Source organism: Phoca vitulina, unplaced genomic scaffold (assembly GCF_004348235.1).
Source record: "Phoca vitulina isolate PV1807 unplaced genomic scaffold, GSC_HSeal_1.0 scaffold4, whole genome shotgun sequence".
Taxonomy (NCBI): domain Eukaryota; kingdom Metazoa; phylum Chordata; class Mammalia; order Carnivora; family Phocidae; genus Phoca; species Phoca vitulina.
Genome location: NW_022589707.1, coordinates 13,036,528 through 13,061,638, shown reverse-complemented (window position 1 = coordinate 13,061,638; position 25,111 = coordinate 13,036,528). Strand labels below are relative to the sequence as shown.

Genomic DNA, 25,111 nt, shown 5'->3' with positions numbered 1-25,111 from the left:
TGTAACCTCAAAAGAAATATCAAGAGCTGAAGGGGCCGTGTCCCTTAGCCCAAGCTCATCTTTCTGTTACAAGTCACCTGGGTCTGCACACCGAGTACAACAGACAACATCAGCACCCACCATGCTGGCTCCACAGTGCATTCTCCCTAGATAACAGAACCAATCTGCACGCCTCTCTGACACTATTCACCAGCTACAAACTCATTCTTGGGCAGATGTTTTATTTCTAGCATTCCCTATAAAATCATGCTAAAGAAAAACACATTGATCTGAAAGCCACACTAAACAGTATACTGGATTTCATCTAATTTTCACCCTTAAACAGAACATGAGAGAGCAGAAAGATGTATCACAAGAGCCAAAAATGTAAAATTCTGTATGACTTTACCTACTCTCATTCTAGGGTTCATATTCATTCCCTCGCTTGATATTTTCCATCTCTGACTCGAAAGTAAAATCACAGACATACTTTAAGAAATAGGAATTATTAACCATTCAGAATTCACATCAAAGATAACAATGAAAGAAACAAATGGAGCTGCCTGAAATGAAAACGCATTAAAGAGTTTTTGTTTTTTTTTATTTTTTTATTTTTTGCAAATTCAATCTGTGGACCCTAGTGTAGGAACAAGGAATCAACCTGCAGGAGACGGAGCAGGACATCCAGGCCTTGCTACCAGGAGTCTACCAGAACACAATTCCAATTCAGTCTAACAAAAGACATTCAGACCCATGTGGTCCTTTCACTCTCTAGTCCATTTCATTTGTTATTTTGAATACTGAAGATTTTCACATACAACTTATGCCATTTAAATGAAAAAATATGCATAATATTCAATAATATTATAATAGCTACCATTTAGGGAGTGCCTCCTTGTGCCAGGTATTTTAACAGGTGTTTTACATACATTATTTCATTTAATCCTCACAAAAATTCCACAGAGTAGTAGTTATTCACCTTTCAGAGCTAAAGAAACCGAAGCAGAGAGAAATTAAATGCATTGTTCAAAATCACATAAGAAAGGATATGGTAAGATTTCTATTCTAGATTTCTGACTCTAAAAACCATGTGCTCGTCACTATACTACATGATCTTGGTTGTGGGAACCAAAATGCTTAAAGCCCCCCAAAGTAAAATGTCCGGTGTTCCGATTCAATTACATTAACATACACTTCTAGTCTTTCTTCCCTCCCCTGACAAAGCCCTCCATCGTCTGTCATTTGGCCATAATGCAACTGCAAAAGCAAACACGGGCAGTGATATTATATGGCAACAAGTGGCTAACAGATGATCCAGAACGTGCTTCCACTTTCTCCCCCCACCCACAGACGCCCGAGATTGAGAAATCCTGCTATAGCACTATTCCGGAAGGTATTATCTGTATATAAAATGACATTAAGTGAGGAAGCATAAACTAAAGATCACAGCCATGTTGATTAGGACTACAAAATACTATGTATACATTGATTATGACTACAAAATACTATGTATAACAGAACACAGAAATTCAGAGGCCTCTGTTAGGTCTTTCTCTCTTCAGAGCTCCCAAGACTGCAAAGGTAATACATTAACATTTCAGTTAACATAAATAGCTACGCGGTCCCTCAAATTTAGTAGTTATAGCGGTGGTGATCCTCCCAAACCCCTTCACTGATCTGCAACATAATTCTAAGTGAGAAAAGGAACTGCATCGTTGCAGTGAGAACGAGTGTACTCAGGCTTTTTGAGCTGGACCATTTACTCCCGGGCAGCCTATCCAGAAGAAAAACACTGTGGGTGGTAATCAAAGCAAGGGGAAGGAATTGCAAGATTAACTACAGTTAAAAACATCCTGGGCACACTGCCTACGTGTTATACATGAATGTTTAATAACGTAAAAACTTCAAAATGATTAGGTAAAACACATCTACTTATACAAATAAAACTGTATTTCCACGATGTTAACAACCATTTCTAAATTTTGGCTTATATTATTGGCCTGAGGAACTAAGGCTTTTTAATTATGCAATATTAGTCACTGACGTAGTGCTCCAATCCCACGCAGCACGAACCATGTTAGCTAAACTAACAAAATGAATAATTTAACTCTCAGCCAGCAGGAATTCACTATGCCACCTTCATTATTTACTTCACAATACCCATTTCTATCCTTTTTGAAATAACAGCTGTAGGTGTTCAAGATGAGCCCATGGGCTACAAGGTTTCTGATCCACGTATCACAGGAAAATTAATTCATCCCCCGTCTAAAAATATTTAAGTAATCAAGAATGTTTTAAAATCAACCTACACTCTCTTACTGAGCTCCCTCATTAAATTCTAACCCATTAAATGTCAATAACCCTAACGTGTAATATAATCAATGTAATCGTACTTCAGATAAAGCTTATAAAATGTGGTGTTGCCACTGCACAAAAAACAATGTATCTCATCAACTGTGTATTTTCACACCTTTTACTACTTGGCTTTTCCTTATTCCACCAGAAAAAGGATTTCTTTTTTCTTTTTTTTAAGAAGGAACAATTTTAAACCCAAAAATGCCTCTATCATTTTCCTTCATGGGAAGAATTTTACGGCTTCTCACTGTAACTAACAGGGTTGTGAAAAGCAGCAAGAAACCAGATGCGTTCACAGCAATCCAGAACAAATTTGGTCACAGAAACCAAGGCTTGAACTCGATCACTCTCTTACACTCTGCCAAATATCAAAAGCGTCCCAGTTACTCCACAGTTCACAGGAGGCGTATCTAGCTTCGATTCTGCAATGACGATAGCTTTCATGGAGATTTGAAAAATGGTCCCTGAATTAGATACTTCAGTTTTATAAGCAGCTAGAATTGTACTAACTCATATTCAAGTCCTAGTTAGAATAATTTTAAAGATAAATAAATACTGTCAAGGAAGAAAAATTTCAGGGAGAACTATAAATTTCATTAAGATATATAGCAGATGTTACGTGGAAGATGAATATTCATTCCATCTGGCTCCCACTGCCATCCATTTTATCTTTACAGTGATTTCCAAATATCCCAACTCAAAATGCTTACATTGTACAAAAATTCAACTGCAACACGTTTGTGGTGCAAACAGTTTGTCACTTTTTTGCTTAGTTCAACATGACTAAGTTTGTTAATATATTTTGACAGACTTGCATAACATCCTAAAATGTTTTGAACAATGCAGTTTAGGCCGCAATGCAATATTAATGAGTGAATAATGTTCTTGAATATAAGGTTTAATATTTAATGATTCAGAGTGCTGCCTGGATTTGATGCAGAAGAAAAATGTGATTTAGAATCACTGCATTTATCAGGGGACCTGAGAAAAAGACTACAGACTCCAGGCAAACCTTTAACCTAAACTTTGAGCTGGGGTCTCAGGTGTGAAATTGATGCTTCACCAACTGAATTTCTAGCGCTTATCAGTATTCACAACATCACACCGTTTATCAAGTGTCATTCATCAGAATTTTTAAATTACTAGGAGCTCACGTCTGTGCCAAGAGGTGGAAAAAGGAGGGTTATCGTAAAGGTAACATTGGGGAGTCCGCATTCAAATACATTTAAGAATCACATCTGCCAATTGCATCAACATGTCAATTTGATTATTCCTCTTTTTAAAAATGTGTGAAACTATAAAGTATTAACTTTAGATCAAATAACCTATCTCCTTATCTTCTATAAAGGTTAAGTGCCTAATCTAAAGGTTCACACAGTGAAGTTGGTTCAGTGTCAATCTAATGCACACATTATTGGACTTATTTGCAAACAATCCTACGTCTTAAAACTAATATATGAAGAGCAACAAGAACGAGATTTATCTAAATCAGTGAAGTAATGCCCAAAACCACAGAACTGTGAAGAAAGGACTGTAAAGTACTAACTGGAATGTTAATATTACTGTGCTTTTAAAATAAAACACTATTCAAAGGATGAAAATAAGGCCCAGTTTCCAGTATTTATCTGCATTCACAGTTCCTAACAGCCATGTCAATAATCACTAAAACATCAGAATTAGAACATCTGACTTTAAAACTCTACTCTGCCATACTGAATTTATCAATATAACCTCTCTGAGCTGGTGGTTTTTCTCGTAAGAAGCTGGAAATAGTAACACCTTACGTCAAATGATTGTTGTAGAATCAAATTAAATAAACACTGTTAAGCACTAGGTCATACTCAAAGCATTACACCAATGTGAGTAAACACAGAAAAATCTATGTAACATTTACTGAGCAACTACAATGAACCAGGAAGGGTCTGCACAAAACCCTTCACTTGGATTATCACTGTGGTTGTTAGAATAAAAAGAGCAGACAATGGCAATTTCTATGCTGCTTCATTTAGCTTCTAGAAAAAAAGGGAGAAAATAAACAAAAAATAACAGGAGAATGGAGGGAAAAAGAGACAAAAAGCACAAAATGGCAGATAATTCTAAATATATTAGCCATTGTAATATGTATAATTTGGACTGAACTTGCTAGTTAAGTCACAGATCAATAGACTGGATTATAAAAATCCACCTACATACTGTTTATAAGAGATACAGCAAAATCATTAAAATACAGAAAGACTGAAAATAAAAAGATGGAAAAAATGTAATTAGCGAACACTTACCAAAAGAAAGCTGGTGCAGCTACACTAATATTGACAAAATAGACCTTAAGTTAAAGAGTGTCATTAGGGATAAAGATGACTACATGATGATAACAAAAGATTCAATTAAATAGGAATAGATATAATGTTCAACCCGTATGCATTTAGTAACATAGCCTCAAACTATATAAAGCAAAAACTGTCAGAAATACAAAGTTGACAAATCCACTATCACAGATTTAACACAGCTCTTAAAAAAACTAGTGGATGACACAGTATAAAAGAAAAAAACATAGAAGATTATAGATTTGAACACAATTTTTATCTAATGTACATGTATAGAACCCTACACCCAACAGTTAAGAGAATGCATATTCTTTTCAAGCATACAATGAACAGTTACATATATTGACCATAAAAAAGCAGCAGAATGAACACAAATATATGGGTGAAATATTTTCTAACATCTGTATTTCCATTAATGTCATTTTTTGATAGTTTACAAAGTATCTTTGCAATTTGGAAAAAAGAAAAATTATCAAGTGATAATGCTCTACTATTCAACTTGATATAACATGTTTTAATCATTAAAGTATTTATTGAACATTTATTATGTGCTTCGAATAGTGTACCAAAAAAAACAAAAAAAGAATAGTATACAAAACATTATGTTAAAAAAAATCATGACTCTACTATCAACTACAGTATCATTCCTTCATTTATATCATAACATTTATATAATGCTATTAATTCTATTCCATTTTTACCAGATCAGCAATTATATCAACAATTATTTCAAAAAGAGATAAACAGAAACAAAACTGCCTTAAAATGTCTACTGCAGAAAACGTGAAAAGTTTGCCAATGACAGGTAATAGTCTTCATTCACTATAAAATCTTAATTACCACCATAATCAGTGACAGTCAATTTTTTTTCTGTTAAACCATTTCAAAGAACTGATGCTACAAATTCAATGAAAATTAATTAATTCCTCCTAAGCACTGGTGCTGATGCTCCTGCAGGTAATGATGGTGTCTCTTTAAGGGAACATAGATTCAGTAATTAGACTTCCCTCAAGTGTGAATAACTGAGACAAAAAGGCCGATAGATATTCACTTGGCACTTTTTACCCACCTTAATCCAAAAATCTATATTAAATTACAGTAGCTTTTATGAATATCCTCTTTTAAAAAGTACTTAAGAGGGCTGAGCAGGAGGCGCCAACATGGGAGTCGACATCCCCACAACAAGGACGGAAAGGTTCGGCGCAAGGAGCCCAAGAGTCAGGACATCTACCTGAGACTGTTGGTCAAGCTGTACAAGTTTCTGGCCAGACGAACCAACTCTACCTTTAACCAAGTCGTGTTGAAGAGGTTGTTCATGAGTCGCACCAACCGGCCACCTCTGTCCCTTTCCCGGATGATCTGGAAGATGAAGCTGCCTGGCCGGGAAAACAAAACAGCTGTGGTTGTAGGGACCATAACTGACGACACGCATGTCCAGGAGGTGCCCAAACTGAAGGTGTGCACACTGCGTGTGAGCAGCCGTGCCCGGAGCCGCATCCTCAAGGCTGGAGGCAAGATCCCCACCTTCAACCAGTTGGCCCTAGACTCTCCCAAGGGCTGTGGCACCGTCTTGCTCTCTGGTCCACGCAAGGGCCGAGAGGCGTACAGGCATTTTGGCAAGGCCCCGGGAACCCCGCACAGCCACACCAAACCCTACATGAGATCCTAGGGCCGGAAATTCAAGCACGCCAGAGGCCGCAGGGCCAGCCGCAGCTACAAAGACTAACCCCAGATCCTGCCTTGTTATTAAAGATTTTGAATGCTAAAAAAAAACAAACAAAACAAAAGTACTTAAGAGCAGCACAGTATGCTTAGAAAAATGGCAGGAAGAACGCACAAGAAATTGTTAATGATGGTTACCACTGGGGAAAGAGAAGGAGTACCGGGCTGAGTTTTTCTCAATTTTGTGATGTTGCCATTTTTATGCAAATGAATTTTTTAAATAAAAACGTTAGAGCACTGACTGAAAGAAATATAATTAAAGTTACAAATGTAATTTAAATTTTTCTAAAAGCCACATTAAAAAGGTAAAAAGAGCCAAGTCAAATTAATTTGAACAATGTATTTTATTTAGCTGAATACATTCAAAATAATTATTTCCATAAATAATCAATACAATTAAAGAGATATTTTTATAAAGAGCTGGTTTATATTCTTTTTTTCACACTGAGTCTTTGAAATCTGTATTTTATACTTAAAGCAGATCTCAATTCAGACCAACCACCCTTCAAGTACTTAATAATTACTTGTGGCCGTAGGACAACACTGGGCTACATTAAGTCTCAAAGGTGTATCTATGTACAAGTTAGGTATTTTTCTTCCTAGTATTTCAAAGCAATAAGGAGGTGTCCATTAAAACCTCTCTCTCATCAGTTCTCAGCTCATGGCATATTACTGTTTCACTACTCTCTCTAAATAAATAAAATCTTTAAAAAAAAAAAAAGTGAAGGCACCAATGCATAAGAATCAACCATTTAGCATCATTATCAATTTTAACACTTAAATTAACTAAAAGGATTATTTTTTCAAGCTAAAAGTTGATTATTTTTCAACCACTTGTTAATCCGATAAGAAAAAAAAATGCCCTATCTCATTTCTCCCACTTAGCACTTTTGGAACTAGGCATGGCATAACGCTTGAAGAAACATAATCAGTGGCTCATGCACAAGAGAAAAAGTTCATCTAGCTTCACTTAGCTTGTTTTTCTTGCACTTTCACCAACAGAGAGATTTTCTACACTCCTTAGAAATGATGAAGGCAAGAGGAAATGAGAAAGGGCACATGCAGAAGAGAGCAGGTAGGTTTTTCCCTCTATACAACTAGGGACTAATTCTCTGAAATGCACGGATGGATAGATGGACGGACAAGACAGACAATCACATATATGGAACATGTACTATGATTCTGTGTGAGTCACTGTGCTATTCTAAGAACTTTACATGGAATGTCCCACTTAGGGACATGTCCTCAAAGTAGCCCTGAAAATATCCTAATGTGGGTGTTATTATTGTCCTCCATCTCACATAGGAGGAAATTGACCTCTAAAGAAGTTAAGTAATCTGCCATGTGGTCTCTGACTTAGTAACCCATAAAGTTGGAATTCAAACCCAAGCAGTCTGACCCCTGAGGCCACACTCTTAACCATCACACTCTTCAAAGAGACAAAAGTTCTCTGTAAAAAATAAGCATTTTGTATGGAAAATTTAATGTCCCAGTGTCCTGGGATCGAGTCCCGAATCGGGTTCTCCACTCAGAGGCGAGTCTGCTTCTCCCTCTCCCTCTGTGATCTCTCTCACTTTCATTCTCTGTCAAATAAATAAATAAGATCTTAAAAAAAAAAAAAAAAATAAGCTTATCAGGTAGGTAGTCTTACTAACCTCATTTCACAACAAAGGGAACTGAGAAGGTAAGTCAGCTACTCAAGATCACAGATTACTAAAAGGCAAAGCTAAAAGTCAAATCAGATCTCCGTCTGGTAACCTTCAGCCCATCCCTGCCCCTCCCATATTGTAGGTGAATTTATAATTACTATAATGAAAGAAATCGACGTAATTAGGCTTTCCTACAACTAAAATAATTTTATTTGTGGTACTTAACAGTTCAAAAAGAGCATTCTTTATACAGAGAGATAACCTGCATGAAAGTAAGTACTACCAAAAAAGACCACTCATTACAAAACTATTAGAGGCTATATCCCTGCTTCAATTTCTAATTCACTTTTAGCTTGCTTTAATACAATTAACTCAGAATGGGAGTACTATTTAAATAGGGACACATTTTCAAATTTTTCCTTTTCAAGTATCTACAGAACCCTTATTAAAACTACTCTTCCATTTAATGTCACACAATAATGACGCCTCCTGAAATCTTTATATGCAATACACTCATATGGGCCTTAAATGTTACAATGATATTAACTTACCATTCATTTAAGTAGAAATTAAACAAGAATAAAAATGAAAATAACTGACATTATTATACAGTTTCATTACAGATTCCAGGGTGAAATAAAATGGCTTAGTCATTGAAAAATAAAACTTGTATTTGAATTTCTAGGAGATGCTAAATATATGTATTTATATATTTGTTATTTATATATATTTATATTATATATTTTATGTATATAAATATATGTAATTAACTATCTTATATATAAATGAGCATATATATATAGCAATTTATATATATGAGCATATACGAGCATGGAAATGGGGTGAAAAGATGTTAAGTAACCAATGAGGTTGATTAGGATATTTGAAAAAATAAATCCCAAAAGTATTAAAGATCTATGTATTAAAATTAATCAAGATGAACCTCAGAAAACTGTCAAGTAATATAAATGTTTCAAAGACAACGTGCAGCATGATTTGTGGAAGACTGCTAGAACTTGAAACTCCTACTATTGCCAATTCTTAAAAATTTCCTTAAGACCCATGTTTATAGGGCTAAAGAAGTACAGAATTGGCAAACATGCTCTTAAAAATACCTGGAGACCTGTATGCTTTAAAAATGGGCTTCAAATGGTAAATTAACCTCTCTGGGTTCAGGTCAGTTCTACGGGAAGACAAGATAAATCACTACTTTTTTAAAGCAAAGTTTAAAATAACAAATACAACTACTGAGCTTTTATTTTAAACTGTGTAAAGCACATAAAACTGGCTAAATATCTCACATGACTCAAAAATGTGATAATCGAAGAAATGATAATTCTGTCACTGTCCATCATATGTGACAGTGAAAAAGTACTATGTGACTGTAAAGACCGATTTTACTTCCTTCCTTACTGTGACAATGCACTACCATTTACAGTTAGTTGTCAAGTTCAAATTTACAGAGTCTTCTGTTTTACACTTGCAGAGGCTCAGAGAGCTTCAACTCAAGATCTCGCCCATATTAATTTGCCACCTTTGAGTGGCTACCCTTTGGCTCATTTGTTTTACTACTACCCACATACCTGCTTAGATAAAAACAGACAAATACGGACATATGACATCATCTTTACAAATCAATAAATCTTGACCCTAACCCTTTTTAAGGTTTTCAAGCCATAATCATTGGAAAGTCCTGACAAGAATAACTTCCATTAGAAAATCAACACTTAAGGGGTGCCTGGGTGGCTCAGTTGGTTAAGCGACTGCCTTCAGCTCAGGTCATGATCCCGGGGTCCTGGGATCGAGCCCCTCATCAGGGGAGTCTGCTTCTCCCTCTCCCTTTGCCCCTCTCCCTGCTCGTGCTCTCTGTCTCTCAAATAAATAAAATCTTAAAAAAAAAAAAAAAAGAAAACCAACACTTAAAATTTTAGACCTGAAAGATATGTTAAAGATTTAATATGAGAATTTCCTGCTGAGGGAAAATTATGAAACTATACTCATCAATTTTTACATGTATATATCAGTCTATCCCTCTGTTACGGACTGAATTGTGCCTCCTCCAAAATTCCTATTTTGGAGCCTGAACCTCTAGAATCTTAGGAAATGATAGTATTTGGAGACAGGTCCTTTAAAGAGGTAATTGAGATTAAATGCAGTCCTAAATGTGGGGCCCCAATCCAGTATGACTGGTGTCATTTTTTTAAAAAAAAAAGATTTTATTTATTTATTTGACAGAGAGAGACATAGCAAGAGAGGGAACACAAGCAGGGGGAGTGGGAAAGGGAGAAGCAGGCTTCCTGCTGAGCAGGGAGCCCGATGCGGGGCTCGATCCCAGGACCCTGAGATCATGACCTGAGCCGAAGGCAAATGCTTAAGGACTGAGCCACCCAGGTGCCCCGACTGGTGTCCTTATAAGAAGAGGAAGACACACCAAGGATGCTCTTGAACTGGGGGAAAACAAAAAGCTAGATGAAGACACAGAGAGAAGTCAGCCATCAGCAAGCCAAGAAGACGGGTCTCAGGAGATACCAGATCTGGGGCGCCTGGGTGGCTCAGTCGTTGGGCATCTGCCTTCGGCTCAGGTCGTAATCCCAGAGTCCTGGGATCGAGCCCTGCGTCGGGCTCCCTGCTCTGCGGGAAGCCTGCTTCTCCCTCTCTCACTCCCCCTGCTTGTGTTCCCTCTCTCACTGTCTCTCTCTGTCAAATAAATAAATAAAAATCTTTAAAAAAAAAAGGAGATACCAGATCTGACAACACTTTAATTTGGACTTCCAGCCTCCAGAACTATGAAAAAATAAATTTCTATTGTTTCAGCTACCCAGTCTGTGGCATTTTCCTATGGCAGCCATATCAAACCAATACACCATCTCCTGAGGAAGAATACCAGAGCAGCTTCAGAGTCCTAGAAAATAAGACTGATTGCATTGCAAAAGCAGGCCCTGAAAGCAAAAGGAGAGTTTCAGAAAAGCTAGCTTATAAGTAAAGCTAGCTTATAAGTAAAGATAAAACTCAAATGGAACCAAGATTTAAAACAATATCCAGCATAGAGGTCAGGTTAACTTACCTCTTGGTAGAACATGAATTATGATATATGCCCAAAAGGGAAGGAGAGCAGCAATTTAAACACGGGGATAATTAAGTAGCAGATGAAAATAATATAAATAAAAAAGCAGTGTGAAGGGGGAACAGTCTCTAGACCTGGGGTAGGAAAGGGAAAAGAGAAAAGAAACTTCTTTAAAATAGCACCATACTTTGCAATGAAGAAAATTTTCAAATACAGATACTTTTTATTTTGGCTCAGTGATCTATGGAGTCTAATCACCATGATACAGCAAGCTGAAGAAAGTCTGTTTGGATTCTGCTGGTTAAATGTCTGCATCACATCTCCACTGTCATATTTGCAATAAGAAGGGAGTTTATTCAAGAGATTAATAGATGTAGTAGAAGTAGCTGTGGTAATAACTGTCATTACTTTTATTATTAAAAATAGCATTATTATAAAACTTTATAGGGCCAAGGCAATTGCGGCATATTGTTTGATCTTCACAACACTAGGAGACAAGTAGGATTATACTCTTTTATAACTGTTTCCATGTTTTTAGATATAAGTTAATTCTGTGATTCACCCATATTTAAACAGTTAATAAGTGGACATGGAAAGACCAGAACCCGTCTTCTGATTCCCAATTCTTGTGTAAAAACACAAGCGTGCATGCACACACCCTGAAATCTCTTCCATCTCCACGCCACTTCCGTGTTCATTATATTCACCTGCATATATGATGTAAGGGTGAGGTTCATGCATATCCCCAGGCTCCCCCTTACTCCGGGGTGAAGCTGAATGTCTAGCTTGTCTTCTGCATCTGCTATTAGTCCAGAATCAAAAGAAGTTCCAGCAGAAATGTTTAAGTACACGTTTTAGAATAAGATAAACACTTAAGAAAATAACTGTGCTGGGCGCCTGGGTGGCTCAGTTGGTTGAGCGACTGCCATTGGCTCATGTCATGATCCTGCAGTCCCAGGATCGAGTCCCGCATCGGGTTCCCTGCTCGGCAGGGACTCTGCTTCTCCCTCCGACCCACCCCCCTCTCGTGCTCTCTCACTCACTCTAATAAATAAATAAAATCTTTAAAAAAAAAAACAAGAGCTGTGCTAATTACAAATTTAAAATTAGGTAATTATAGAAAATCAAGACACAAAAAAATAAAGTGTAAGCAATGCAATTTCTTTAAGCCTAGACTTCAGTCGTCCACTTGCCACGTTTTTCATTTCTTCAAATTTATTTGATTTTCCTTTCATTTTTTGTAGCAAGCAAAAAGCAAACACTATGTTATCCTTTAAAAGATGAAAGTATGGCCAAATTCAACATTCAACAAATATTTATTTAGTACAAACTGTGTGCAGGGCATGGTTTACAAAGCTGGACACATCTCAAAGCTGGTTTATTTCTTCTATTGACAGCTGATCTTAGGACACAATCATACATTCGTAGGTACACATGGTGTTGATCAGTTAGCCAAATCACATTTAGGCCAGGTCCACTGTGGCAATTTGAGAAATACCAAGTCACTTCAGGGCCACTAGAGCCCGCTGGCCCCATAATGTCTCTCACTACTGTGAGTCTACTGTCCCTCATCAGATGTACACAGGTCTCAGTGACAGGTTTTTATATCTAGAGACAGCTAACCAAGAGATTAAAACAGTAATAGGGCGCCTCGGTGGCTCAGTCGGTTAAGCGTCTGCCTGTGGCTCAGGTCATGATCCCGATCCCAGGGTTCTGGGATCGAGCCCCACATCGGGCTCCCTGTTCAGCGGGGAGCCTGCTTCTCCCTCTCCCTCTGCCTTTCTCCTCATCTCCCCAGCTCGTGCTTGCTCTCTCTCTCTAATAAATAAATAAAATCTTTAAAAAAAAAACTGAGTAATAGTTTATAAACTGAGTTTTTTAGTCTATACGGACTTAACAATAACCCCAAATTATCTGCCAAGTATTTAGTAGGTGCTTAAACTCTCACAGCACCCCTTCAGTAACAGCAAGACCAACAAAAAGACTACTCCATCCCACTAAGAACCACCCATGTAAAATTAATGAAAATACTAGCCAAATAAACAGATATAAGGTATGATCGTATGCGCATAATGTAACACTGGTTTTACTACTATATTCCCAAAATTTGCAACAGTGAGACAAAGCACAGATTCACTGGTAGTGAGTTAAATAGCACAATTTCTTGAAGGTATGTTGGCAATAATATTTTGTATAATTTTTTTCTTAAAGATTTTATTTATTTATTTGAGAGAGACCGAGATAGCGACAGAGATAGTGAGAGAAAGACCACAAGCGGGGAGGAGAGGGAGAAGCAGGCTCGCCACTCAACAGGGAGCCCCGCGCGGGGTCGATCCCAGGACTCTGGGATCATGACCTGAGCCGAAAGCAGACGTTTAACCGACTGAGCCACCCAGATGCCCCTATTTTGTGTAATTTTCGACCGAGTAATTCCACTTGTAAAAACTTAACCCAAGAAAGTACTACTGGATAATACCGTAATAGGAAAAGAAATAACACTGGATATGTGTAAATTTAATAACAAGGATATTCAAAGCAGTGTCCACAGGAGTGAAACATTTTGAACTATTTGGAAAGCTAAGTGTCTAATGGTGAACTACCATGAAATTATCTAATGACAAAACATCCACGATACATCTTAAGAACAAAAATAAAACAATAGTGACAATATGACATCACTTCTGTTATTTTCCCCCACTTAGCTGTGTCTGTGTTCCAAAATATTTACAATGGTTTTATATGAGCAGTGGGATTACGGCAATTTTCATTTTTTCTTCATTTTGTTGAGCCACTTTTCTCTAATTTTGGATACAGTGCACATTACTTTGGTAATTAGAATAAAACACTTCGTATTACTACTGTGTGCCTTTGACTTTGCTTTTCTCCATAGATCTTCTCAGGTGTTAGGAAGACAGTATGGGTAAGGGGATGAAAGAACACAGGAAAGCAGACCAGGCTAAAGAAAGAATCGCTTATGGGACAAGGAAGATAAACAAGCAGAGACAGACTCTAGAGGGGTTCGGTGACAGGCCGGCACTCAGGAGCCAGTTCCCCTTATCGAGGGCCTGAGGGGCCACCAGAAGTGGGCAGAGAAGATGGCCCCGTCACGGCTCCTGTGGCTACCTCCAGATGCCCTCAGCACTTAAAGACTCACAGGTGGGGTAAACTCGCAACACTCTGGACCTCCTCAGGGACCCTAAACTATATCCCTGCTGAGCTCTCTCCCCACCATGCTACAATACAGGTCTCCCTTCTGATTCTCTTAGCTTCTTGATTAATTTATTTGCCCTTTCAAAATGTCCTCTAATTCATTACAGCCTTCCTGGAATTGCTGTCTGGCTTCTCAACAAGTGATATCAGATGTCCCATAAACAACAGGACTATTATATTAAAACCATGAATTAGATCTGAGCATCCTATTTCTCCCCAAGCCTATTAACTTGATGTTCTACAGGTTGAATCTCATTTAATTTGCCATTTACAGGATAACCTTTCCAGGTGTATCTTTCAAGTCCTTCCTGCTGTTCTGGATACCTCTTAATATCTGTATGTTGGGGAAAAATCATCGGAATGAGGTAAGAAAATTAATCCTGTTTTTCTCCTAATGGGAAAAACTGGAGGAGATGAGCACACAGTGCAATCAGTTCAGGACTGGACAACACCCTGAAGAGGGCTGCCTTCCTGACTGAACAATGAATGGCCGCTCACAGAGAAAAGCGATGAGTATTTCTGTCTATGAAACGACAAGATTGAGTGATCAAAGGGGTCAGGTAAGGCAATTTCCTATTCTCTAGCATTCTGCCATTAGTTATACAGTCAAAGATAGTGGTCTTTATGCAGAGAATTGTTTCCAAATGGTCCCAGAATTGGCAGATTATATTACCAATGTTTTTTGGGGTTGAGGGGTAGGTGGAATTCAAAATGAGACTTTTCTGTCTTCTGCACACATGCAGAAAAGAAAGAAATTCTTAAAGGGGGAGGTGGTGGGGTGACACTTCTATGACACAACAAGGCCAGGCATATTTTCAACAAAAGTAAATTAAAAAATCACTTTGCCACTTTTATAACTGTTTCATAGTCATACTGTGTAAGAATGATATATATTAAATACATAAAGATAACACTAGTCGGCCATGAAAAATGCCTGAGACAAATTTAAATGACCACCATAATAAAGAATTTGATCTTTTCTTTTTTGTATTCTCCCTAGGCTTATGTCAGTAAACTAGAATAAACATGTTATTAAAAGAGAATCAATAGAAGGCTTTAAAATATACAGTACCACAAAAGGTCAAGCCCTGGTATCGATTTTAATATAACATTTTTTGTGCAGCTTCCCAAAGGGTTCTTTTCTAATATTGTTCTTCATTTTTCTCTCACTTTGCTCCCTGACTGGTGAATTTGTTGTTCTTGTCTGCAAAAAGCTGTCTAAAGCTGACTTTGCTGAGTCTGTGTCATTCCTATGACAAGCTGCCAGAAATGAAAAAACAAAAAAAAAAGTCAACCAACAAAAAAAAAAAAAAATTGAAGGAGTGGGAGGATGGATACAAGAGAGCATGAAGCACAAGACAACACTCAAATAGCAAAGCATACAGGAATGCTGAAACTCAGAACTATTTGCCATCGTGGGCCACCCTGGGCTTTTGTCTCCCCAGGGGCCTCGTGTGGACACGGATTCCTAGGAGCCAGGAAGGCTGGGGAAAGCAGAGAAGAGATGATCTCTCAGGATTCAACCAAAAAATTCTCACCAAACCAGGTAAAGGGACACAGATTTTCAAAATACAAATCCATGGGACCCCAGGCTTCTTTTGAAGGAAAACGGGACCACCTTCAAAAGGATTCACGGGGACTAATGAGAGGTGCACAGCAGGAGCCGCAGACTTCCTGACTTCTGTCCCAACATTCAAGGCTCACAGACTTAGATAAAACCCACTCTGGGTCAGTCATATAAGTATGAATGTGTGACACAGGATATATTTTACATGTAGTTCACATTTTGAGTAGGTTTCTCATTGCCAATCAAAACAGTCCAGAGCCCACACCATGTTCTCATAATGCCCGTCTTTCACTTTTAGACAATGCTGACGAAGCAACTGTCTCAGGACAGGATAGAGAGGTAGATCATTTTTTGCCTAAGTCACCTGAAACCAAAGAACTGCTGCCTCTGGAGTTAAAAATGTAGTCCCCATTTCAAAACCAGAGAGCCGATTAAGCCTCCTAGAGGGGAAGACAGGAACCACAGCTGTTTCCTAAGATCCAAAAACTAACTACTGAAGAGGAAGAGCTGGGAAAGAGGCGCAGAAGGGAAGAGCAGGATTCGAATCCTTATGCTGCCTTCTGTCAGCTCCTCGGGCAAGGAACCCAGCCTCTCGGAGCCGCATTCCAGCTGAAGAACAAATCCGTGGAGGGCAGAGCCACCATCCCCATCTGCTCCCAGGATAGCATTTGGTGCGGGGGGTCGCCCAGCCTCAGATCCCAGGGAAATGTGGGGGGCATCATCCCACAGGTTGCCACACAGGCTAAGGCAGGCCTAATCAGAAGGCTCCCGGGGAGCGCAGAGCTCATGTCCATAAACGCACCAGCACAGCATGGTGTGGTGTCCATAAATGCACCAGCACAATCATGAAGTGGGAGTTGCTCTTGTCATTTGATAATTCTCCTGCCTCTTTTCCCTTATGGACAAATTCTATCCTGTTCTAATCTACTTAACCATACCCATAAAATGTTACTTTAATTTGGTAATGCATTCTTGTTGACACTTACTACGAGACAATGAGTTCTGGCCTCATAGACCTTTATATTCCAGTGGAAGAGACAGTCAATCAATAGCCAAAGTGCTATGAAGAAGAAACAAAGTAGAGAAAAGGATAACCACAGTGAGAGGACAAGAAAGAAAGAAGATTTAGATAAAATAATCAAGGAAAGCCTCTCCGTGGGGCTGAAAAGAACACCGAATAGTAAGAGGGGCCAGCCACGCAAAAGCAGCATAGAGCTGTAGGCACAAAGAGGTTTGCAGCTGACTTCGTTGTAACATTCAATGAGAGGGTGGTAAGAGATGATGCATGAGCATATAAATATATAAAGGGAATCAGAGGCTTTATGCTAAATCTAATGAAAAGCCGTTACAGAATTTTCAGCAAATAAACTCCCATGATTCAAAATACATTTTTAGGGGCACCTGGTGGGCTCAGTTGATAGAGCACCCGATTCTTGATCTCAGGGTCATGAGTTCGAGCCCCACATTGGGTGTAAAGATTACTTTTAAAAAATAAATAAATGTTTAAAGCACACTAATTCTGCTTTGTGAAGAGTAGAACCTAGAGATAAGCGTGGCTCCCTGGAGTAGACTTTGTAATAACACAACTGAGAAATGATAATGGCTGAGACCAGGGTTTCTGTGCATCATAGGGTATTTAGCAGCATCCTTGGCCACCACCCACTCACTTGATGCCAGGAGCACCCTCTAAGTTGTGACAACTGAGAAGGTCAAGTGGGGGGGATATCCCCCAACTGAGAACCACTAGCTTGGACTAAGTAGGGATAGAAATGGTGAGAGATAAATGGATTTGCAATACATTTTAAAAGCAGAGACAGAGATGTGCTGGCTTTGGCAGCACATATACTAAAAGCAGAAACAGGGCTAATTAATTATAAGGGGGAAAGGAGAGACATAAGGCAAAAAGAATGGAGCACGAATAATCAGTAATCAAAATTCTGATATTACCCTCAATTTTTGTTAGGCTAACACCTAAGTTTTCAGTAGTTTCAGGAAAGTGCTTTCTACGTCAAACCTACTTGGGGCTGTACAAATAACAAGTTACAGAAACTCACTTGGACAATAGTTTGGGCTCTTTTTCTTTAAGTCTATAAAAACTGAATTGTATAGTTGACAGGTAGATTCATAAAGAAATACACAATTCCCAATATTTTACAGCAAAATTTATGGAAATATTAATTTTCATCCACTGACAGTATTTTGACAGTTTCATTTCAAAATATAGTCATGTGAATTAAAAAAACAAAAATACTAAAGAAAAATCCCTTCACTTGTGAATTCTTTTCAAAACTAAATTCCTTATTTATTGAGCTCCATAATCAAGGTAAAACTGAGTGTACTGAAATCTGAAAAACCTAAAACTTCAGTAAACCATATCAAAAGAGCCTCAGAGAGAACATTCAGACTAATATATAATAGGTAACATCACTGTTGGACCAGAAAATAAGTGAGCCTCTGAGACGCAGTCAAGTAGAGTGGTGATGAGTATGACTTCAGATGCTTGTGTTCAAATCCCAACCTATTTTCTGGGCATGAGACTAGCAAGTACACCTCTCTATGTTTCGGACACTGCACCTGCAATGTGCATGTACCAGCAGAACAGAACCTCCTCCACTCCGCTGCTGGGAGGATTAAATGATCAATATGTACAAAGTGCTTGCACCAGTGCTTGGGACAAAGGAAGCGTTCAAAAAGTGTTCGCTATTACCATTGCATATTATTACTTATTATCTATTATTACTGTATTACTTTTCCTAGGTGAAGTCTTCTGAAATGGTGTCTATGATCAGATCTAAAGTCTATCTATAAGATCTATATACACTGTACATGGGAAGAGGACCACAATATAAGACTGGGGGGTGGGGGGAAGCAAGTTATACAACATCATTACTTCAATCTCATTTTGTTTAAAACTCAAACCACATAAAACATGGTTAAGAATACATTTCCCATTGGGTATGAATGTGTGAACAGTATTCTAGGGGGAAAGAGCAGGGGCAGGAGGGGAGAGGGAAAGATGACTAAGTTTTTATGCTTCTATATTATCTGGATTTCTTCAATATATAATATATTTCTTTTGTAATTTTTTTAAACAAATAAACATCCATGCTTTCAGTAGTATGAGGAATGACTTTCTAAGTCAAACCTACCAGGTTCTGTAGCAGTAATAAAAATTGCAGAAACTCTGTTGGGTAATGGTTTTTAAAAGGTGAAAGATTTATATGATTTGAAGAGAAACCAGAGTATGGGTAATGGTTTTTAAATTAATTGACATTTCCCATATTAAATTAGTGGTTTTGGTTGCCTTTTTTTTTGGTTTTGTTTTTATTTCATTTGGTTTTAATCCATCATCCTACTGTAATTGAAGCAAAACTGTAATTTATGAGTTTTTAAGGGATTTCTGTTTTAATCTCACAAAATGGCACCAGGAAATATTTAAGCAATCCATTCTAAGAAGTTGTGAAGGAACTCAAATTTAAATCATTAATTGAAACATTAATGGTTAATAAACTATTTTTATACTTTATACTTGATGTCGAAAATCACACTACAATCATCTTAATGGGATAACTTGAAAAAAAAATTCCAAATGAAATGGTTTAAGCGTGCAGGCGCCACACAGTGTATGTGTAAGGAAGCGGCTGCAAATAGTATGTAATAAATTGCTCCACACATTGCACTACCTGCACATTATTCAATGGAGGAATTCTATATTCTAGTTCCAAAGGCACATTGTCCTAACAGCTCATTTTCTAACTGATTTAAAAACACAGAAGTTTGTAAACTAAATGTAATGATTTACCAAAATACTTCGATCATTACAAAAAAGACAAATGAATAATAACAAATACTACAAACCAAAAACCTAATACATGAAGCAATACAACCCATACAAAATAAAAGAATAACCACAAGTCTTTAAAAAATAAAAAACAAATCTAACGATGAATATAAAAGGAGAAATGCAAAATGATTTCCATTCCACAGTCATCTATTAAAGTAAATCCTGTGCCTCTTTATTGCTTCCGGAACAATGGCAGGGCCCGAGTGGCTCCAATGAACTCAGCCGAACACCGCTGAGCACACGCGTGCCTCCGTCACCAGCAGCTGACACGCGTCTCTAAAGTTCAGGAGGCAGAGCACTTACCACCTGCTTCCACACGCCCTGCCACCACACTGAGCAATGAAGAGAAATGTCCCAATCTTAAGCTAACAGGAAATTCAAATTGCCACCATCACTTAAAATACGTACACAAACGAGCATTTCATAGTAAGTTATCGCCTACGTAAATAAAGAATACTAACTTTAAGCACAAATTCTCCAAAAATTTTGGTCCTAAAATAAAGGAAGTGGTAAAAAGATCATCCTGAGCTGCTGCCCAGATCTAATAACCAGTAGCACACAACAGAGGTCATTTTTGAGTGATCTTTTATTTACTACAATTTACACGTGAAAATCCAAGTAAATGCTTGCTACTCCTTCCCACAGTGATAAATGAAAAACTTTAAAGAAAGTACTCCCGGTACACACGGAAAGGTAGTACTGCAAGACAGTAAAGTGCAGGGACTCCATAGATGTGGGTTCAAATCCCAGACTCATCACTTACTAGATACAAGCTTGGGCAAGTTCTTTTACCTCTCAGTTTCCTTGTTTATCAAGTGGGGTAAACAGAGGCACTGGGTGGATGACTGACTTAAAACACATCAAGTGCTCAGAATAGTACAGAACACATAACAAATACAAGGCAACATCACCTGCAATTTTTTTTAATTTTCTCATTTTAGTTGGGCAAATAGGTCCTGTACTCGGAAGTGTTTTTCACAACAGATAATACGCGATCCCAGTGTGCATATTCTATGTGCTTGTCATCTATAAACTGTGAAGAAAGTTTCCAAAGACAAACCCTATCTGCTTCTGGATGAGTGGGATGCAAAAGAATATGGATTTCCTCAGCAAAATATTTAACAGAAACTTAACATGAGCCACTTGCTCTTAACAGTTTTCTCCAGCCAGGAAAGGAGGGGGGAGGGGTTATTACTTCAACATCAAAATGTGCCAGTGTTTGGAAATATTATAATGCTGAGAAAAAATTTACATCTGATTTACAACTATGTTGCCCACACTCCTCGTCAACTCAAGGCTCTACCGGCAAAGCTGTTAAGGTCAGGAAAGGAAAGAGGGGACCCTCTCCGTATATTTCTCCACTGTTTCCAAAGTGAACTGCTATAGAAGGATCTCACATTCTTCTACACTCTTCCTAACACAGCACTCATTACCAGCAGGATCAGCAGATGGCTTCCAGAAGGGCGAGGACTGAGGGCTCAGCCAGGGTGAGGCCCAGCCTCCGTGGACCACCATCCATAAATACGGACTTCTGGACTCAAGGAAATGGACATGAGACCACTGCCCACTCACCTTCTAAAACAGAAACAAAACTGCAGCCATCCAACAAATGCTGTTTGGACAAGTATACTCCTCACACACAAAGCGTCCAAATTTGAGAGAAAATTATCCTGACCACAGGTTTCTCAAACTCAGCCCTAATAGCATTAGGGCCTGTGAAGGTGATTCCCAGGTCTCTAGGGAGGGAAAAGGGCGGGGGTAAAGGCTGACAGAGCTCTACATTCCTAGTCCTAGCCCTAACCAGATGGCACTTGAATCAGCTTTCATACTGGAGTCCCACGTTGGGCTTCTTTTGAATAATGTTTTACAAGATGATGTGAGACAGTATGATTCTATCACCTCAGCAATAGATGGTGTGGGGCTAAGGGGCAGTCCAATTCAAGCCCCGTTCTGCTGCTGACTGAGAAACTTTGCATATGTCTACTTCAGTCATCTGTTTCTATAAAGCAGGGATAAACTATGAATGCTATTGTCAGTGTTATGGAAGGAATGATAAATGATTTATAGAGCACATTACAGGCTCCGCTCTTCCCCAGATTGTACTGGTAATGCAGAAACTTCAACAAGAACTACTACAACCACAGAACACTCAGAAACCAATTCCTAGAAACTTCCAAATGTAGAAACCAACTTTAGCACAAATTACTTCAAACACTGGCTTCATGAGAGAAAACTCTGTAATTACTGTCAAAAGAAACGTGAGCAAGAAGTGGTTGAACATCACTGCTGCTATTACGATCAATAAAAAAGTTACAGATCTTTATGGCATGCTTGACTGATTCTGGTTTTCCAGGTTTAATATTCCCACCATGTAGAAATAGCTTCTTAAACAGAATTCAGGGTAGGATCCTACAACAACATAGCATCGATAAGAAAGAAAATTGGCTTTGGAAAAAGAAGAGAGGTAAACAAAACACAGACTGGATAATACAACCTTCTATAATGGTTGGTTATAGAAAGCAGTCGTCTCTACTAAAAACAGAAAAGTGCCATTTGAAGAGAAAACGATGAAAGTGGCAGATGGCGAAAGATTCCAATACCTAGTACATACACAGCACTTCTAATCATCTTCCACGGAAAAAGTATCAGGTGGCTAAGACGCAATCTTCCTCTTGCAGCGAGAACGGGTTCGTTCTTTATCTACTTTTAAGCAAATGTAATAGAAAAGGGATAGGTATAAAACAACAGCAATGCAGTACGCATTTTAAAAAAGGCTTCAATAAGAAAACAATTCTCTTACATAGGGATTTTCATGCTACAGAGGGAGCTCTTAAATGTTAGTGCGTATCAAGGAGTATTTCGCAGACGATGCCAACAAGCCATCCGGTACACAGGGAAATGTGCTCACATCACAGCAGAGTGGTACATGTTACACTGGACATCAAATGGAGAGTGATTAACTCAAATTTCTTTAATCACCTTATTTGCAAATATTTCTAAATCAGAAGTGAGAGTCATTTGCCTGTGACAGTTGAGTGCCTTGAGAAAATATTGACTAATTGATCTTTTAAAGTCACTTGAAAACTCCACTTTTATAATACGCCATTGATAAATACCAGTTATTAACAGCACTTGTTCCTTGAAAATTGCTGATTTTTTAAAATTCTTATATACCTAGAGATTACACACAGGTTGAAGGTATGCAATTTCATACATGTGTGATTTGTGTTTACAACTGGAAAGTGATGTTTAACACTACATTAATTTAAAACAAAGGTTTAGAAGTATCTATGGTCTCTAGTTAATGTCTTTTTAAAGGCATAATTTGCTTTTATTTTTAACAAAACATAGCATATATATATATATGTTATAAAACATATAAGCATATAAAACAGACCGTCCTTGCTAGAAGATTGTCAGGATTTTCCAGCTCCAGTGATTCAGCTGAGCAAATGTTTGTGAGAACTCGCTATGTGTAAGGCACCACACTAGGTAAATGACTTCGGACTTACGTATTTTCAATGTGACACTAACCTACAATACCCTGTTTTTCTCCAGTGGATTCTTTACGCCTTTCTTTCCCAGCTTTTTCTTCCACAGGCAGAAAACAACTAATAATAAAACTGAAATGAATTATTATATGAGTTTAAACAGAAGATACCATCGCTGTGAATTTCACTTTTACTGTAAGAAACTACATGCACAAATAAGCTTTAAGCCCTTATTTGATAATATAAGCCCTTACCTGATGCTATAAATTGAAAAAAATTAATGGACTGTGTTTAACTTACCCAGATACTGACAAAATTTATGACTAATTTATTAAACCAAATTAATTATTTTATGTCTCACAAATCTAAGGTAATTTTTCAAGTCATTAAAAATGGGGTAAAATTTCAACTGCTTGCTGTTCATCTAAAAACAGCAAGGAAGTCATCTTGGTTGATGTACAGTTAGTTACAACATCATGTAGCTATTCCCTTTCTTCCTGGTTTCTTGAAGAAAGGTTATTAAAGCTGAAACACTTTCACTTGCCTTTATAGGTAAAGAGGTGAAATTCAAATGCCAAAGGTCAGAGGTCAGAAGTAGTCACATTTTTCTTGCTGTCAGAGATTGACTCTTGGAGGTAGGGTGCAGAAGACCACATTTTAAAAGTCTATACTCAAACTGCAGTCTACCGCGTCCCTGCCATATTGGCTTGCTACAGTTCCAACACGGTATGGTCAGGTGTAATCCAAAATAGGCAATAGAGAAGAATAGCAAAAACAGACTGCTGACATGGGCATTTAATTTACTCTTGACTCCCAATGCACCGAACAACTATCCCGTCCATGAGATGTTGTGGTAAGCAAAACCAGGATTCCAAATTAGACCCATCAATTTTAGTGTGTGTACTAATACTACGTCAGTGATTTGGGGGGTATCAGCTTGTCAACTAAGCAAATCACTGAAGATTTTCATAAAACAGAATCAGATCTAAAATAACCTGAATTGAGAGTCCATGTGTAAATGTTTTCTTAGATATGAAAAAAAGAAAAAAGAAATGAGAATACAGCATATCCAGTCAGAGTGCATACAACTAGCTACATGGTCACTGGTCTTAGTAGAGCCCTTCTCCTACTAAAGCAACTTTTAATGAGGCTACATCTGTATGTTAGATTTAAGGGAGTGGAGACTTAAAGGAAAGGAGTTCGGGTACATTTTCAATGGCCTAATGAAATATCCTCAGTTTAAACCATTTCTGAATGGGCTGTACATGTGTGTGGCCCCTGCCAGGCAGAGATGCTGTCAAAGGCCTTCTGCACCAGGTGGGACACAAGACAGACACTCAGCAAGTCCCTTCAGCCTGGCCGATGTTCCAGCCTCAAGTGTGTCTGGAGTGTGCGGGCAGAACACGGTTCTAGGAGCACAGTCTCCCATGAGTTCACCCGCCCGAAAGCGTCTCACAACTGCCGTCCGCCCCGCGGCAGTCCTGCACAGTGGCCACGGCCTGTGCGTGACATCAGCATTTGCACAACGGGTGTCAGCAGCCTGGAAGAATCCCGGGAACGACAGTGGAGCAATCTTTTAAGGAATGCTGAGGCGCCAAGGTTTTGATGGCACAGAATAAGAACAAGAACATCAAGTCCAAGAGTGATTCAGAAGAATCAGACCAAATGTGAGCAAGTTTTAAGAACCCCTTCACCCTGGGTTTCCCAATGGCAGCACTAGTGACATACTGAGCCAGACAGTTCTTTGTCTGGGGTGGGGAGGTGGTTATCCTATGCATTACAGGACATTCAGCGGTACCCCTAGCCTGGACCTGCTAGATGCCAATAACACCAAGCAAGCTGTGACAGCCAAAAATGTCTCCAGACGTTGTCTTATGTCCCCTGGGGATGAAAGTACCCCCCCCCC

At 38.4% G+C, this 25,111-nt stretch overlaps 2 protein-coding genes across 5 annotated transcripts in view; one reads left to right on the top strand and one right to left on the bottom strand.

Annotated features, from left to right (window-relative positions):
- The window catches only part of CHCHD3 (coiled-coil-helix-coiled-coil-helix domain containing 3), a 270,756-nt gene that overhangs the window by 184,528 nt on the left and 61,117 nt on the right, over positions 1-25,111 (bottom strand). The gene's annotated exons all lie outside the window — the stretch shown is intronic.
- Positions 5,575-6,421, top strand: LOC116630763 (ribosomal protein L18-like). The gene has a single exon (XM_032401551.1). It carries the CDS (start codon positions 5,974-5,976, stop codon positions 6,325-6,327), a length of 354 nt encoding a protein of 117 aa, XP_032257442.1. The 5' UTR covers positions 5,575-5,973; the 3' UTR covers positions 6,328-6,421.

Excerpts from the sequence above, each read along its gene's own strand:
- LOC116630763 (XM_032401551.1), top strand. The coding sequence starts at position 5,974 with ATGAGTCGCACCAACCGGCCACCTCTGTCCCTTTCCCGGATGATCTGG.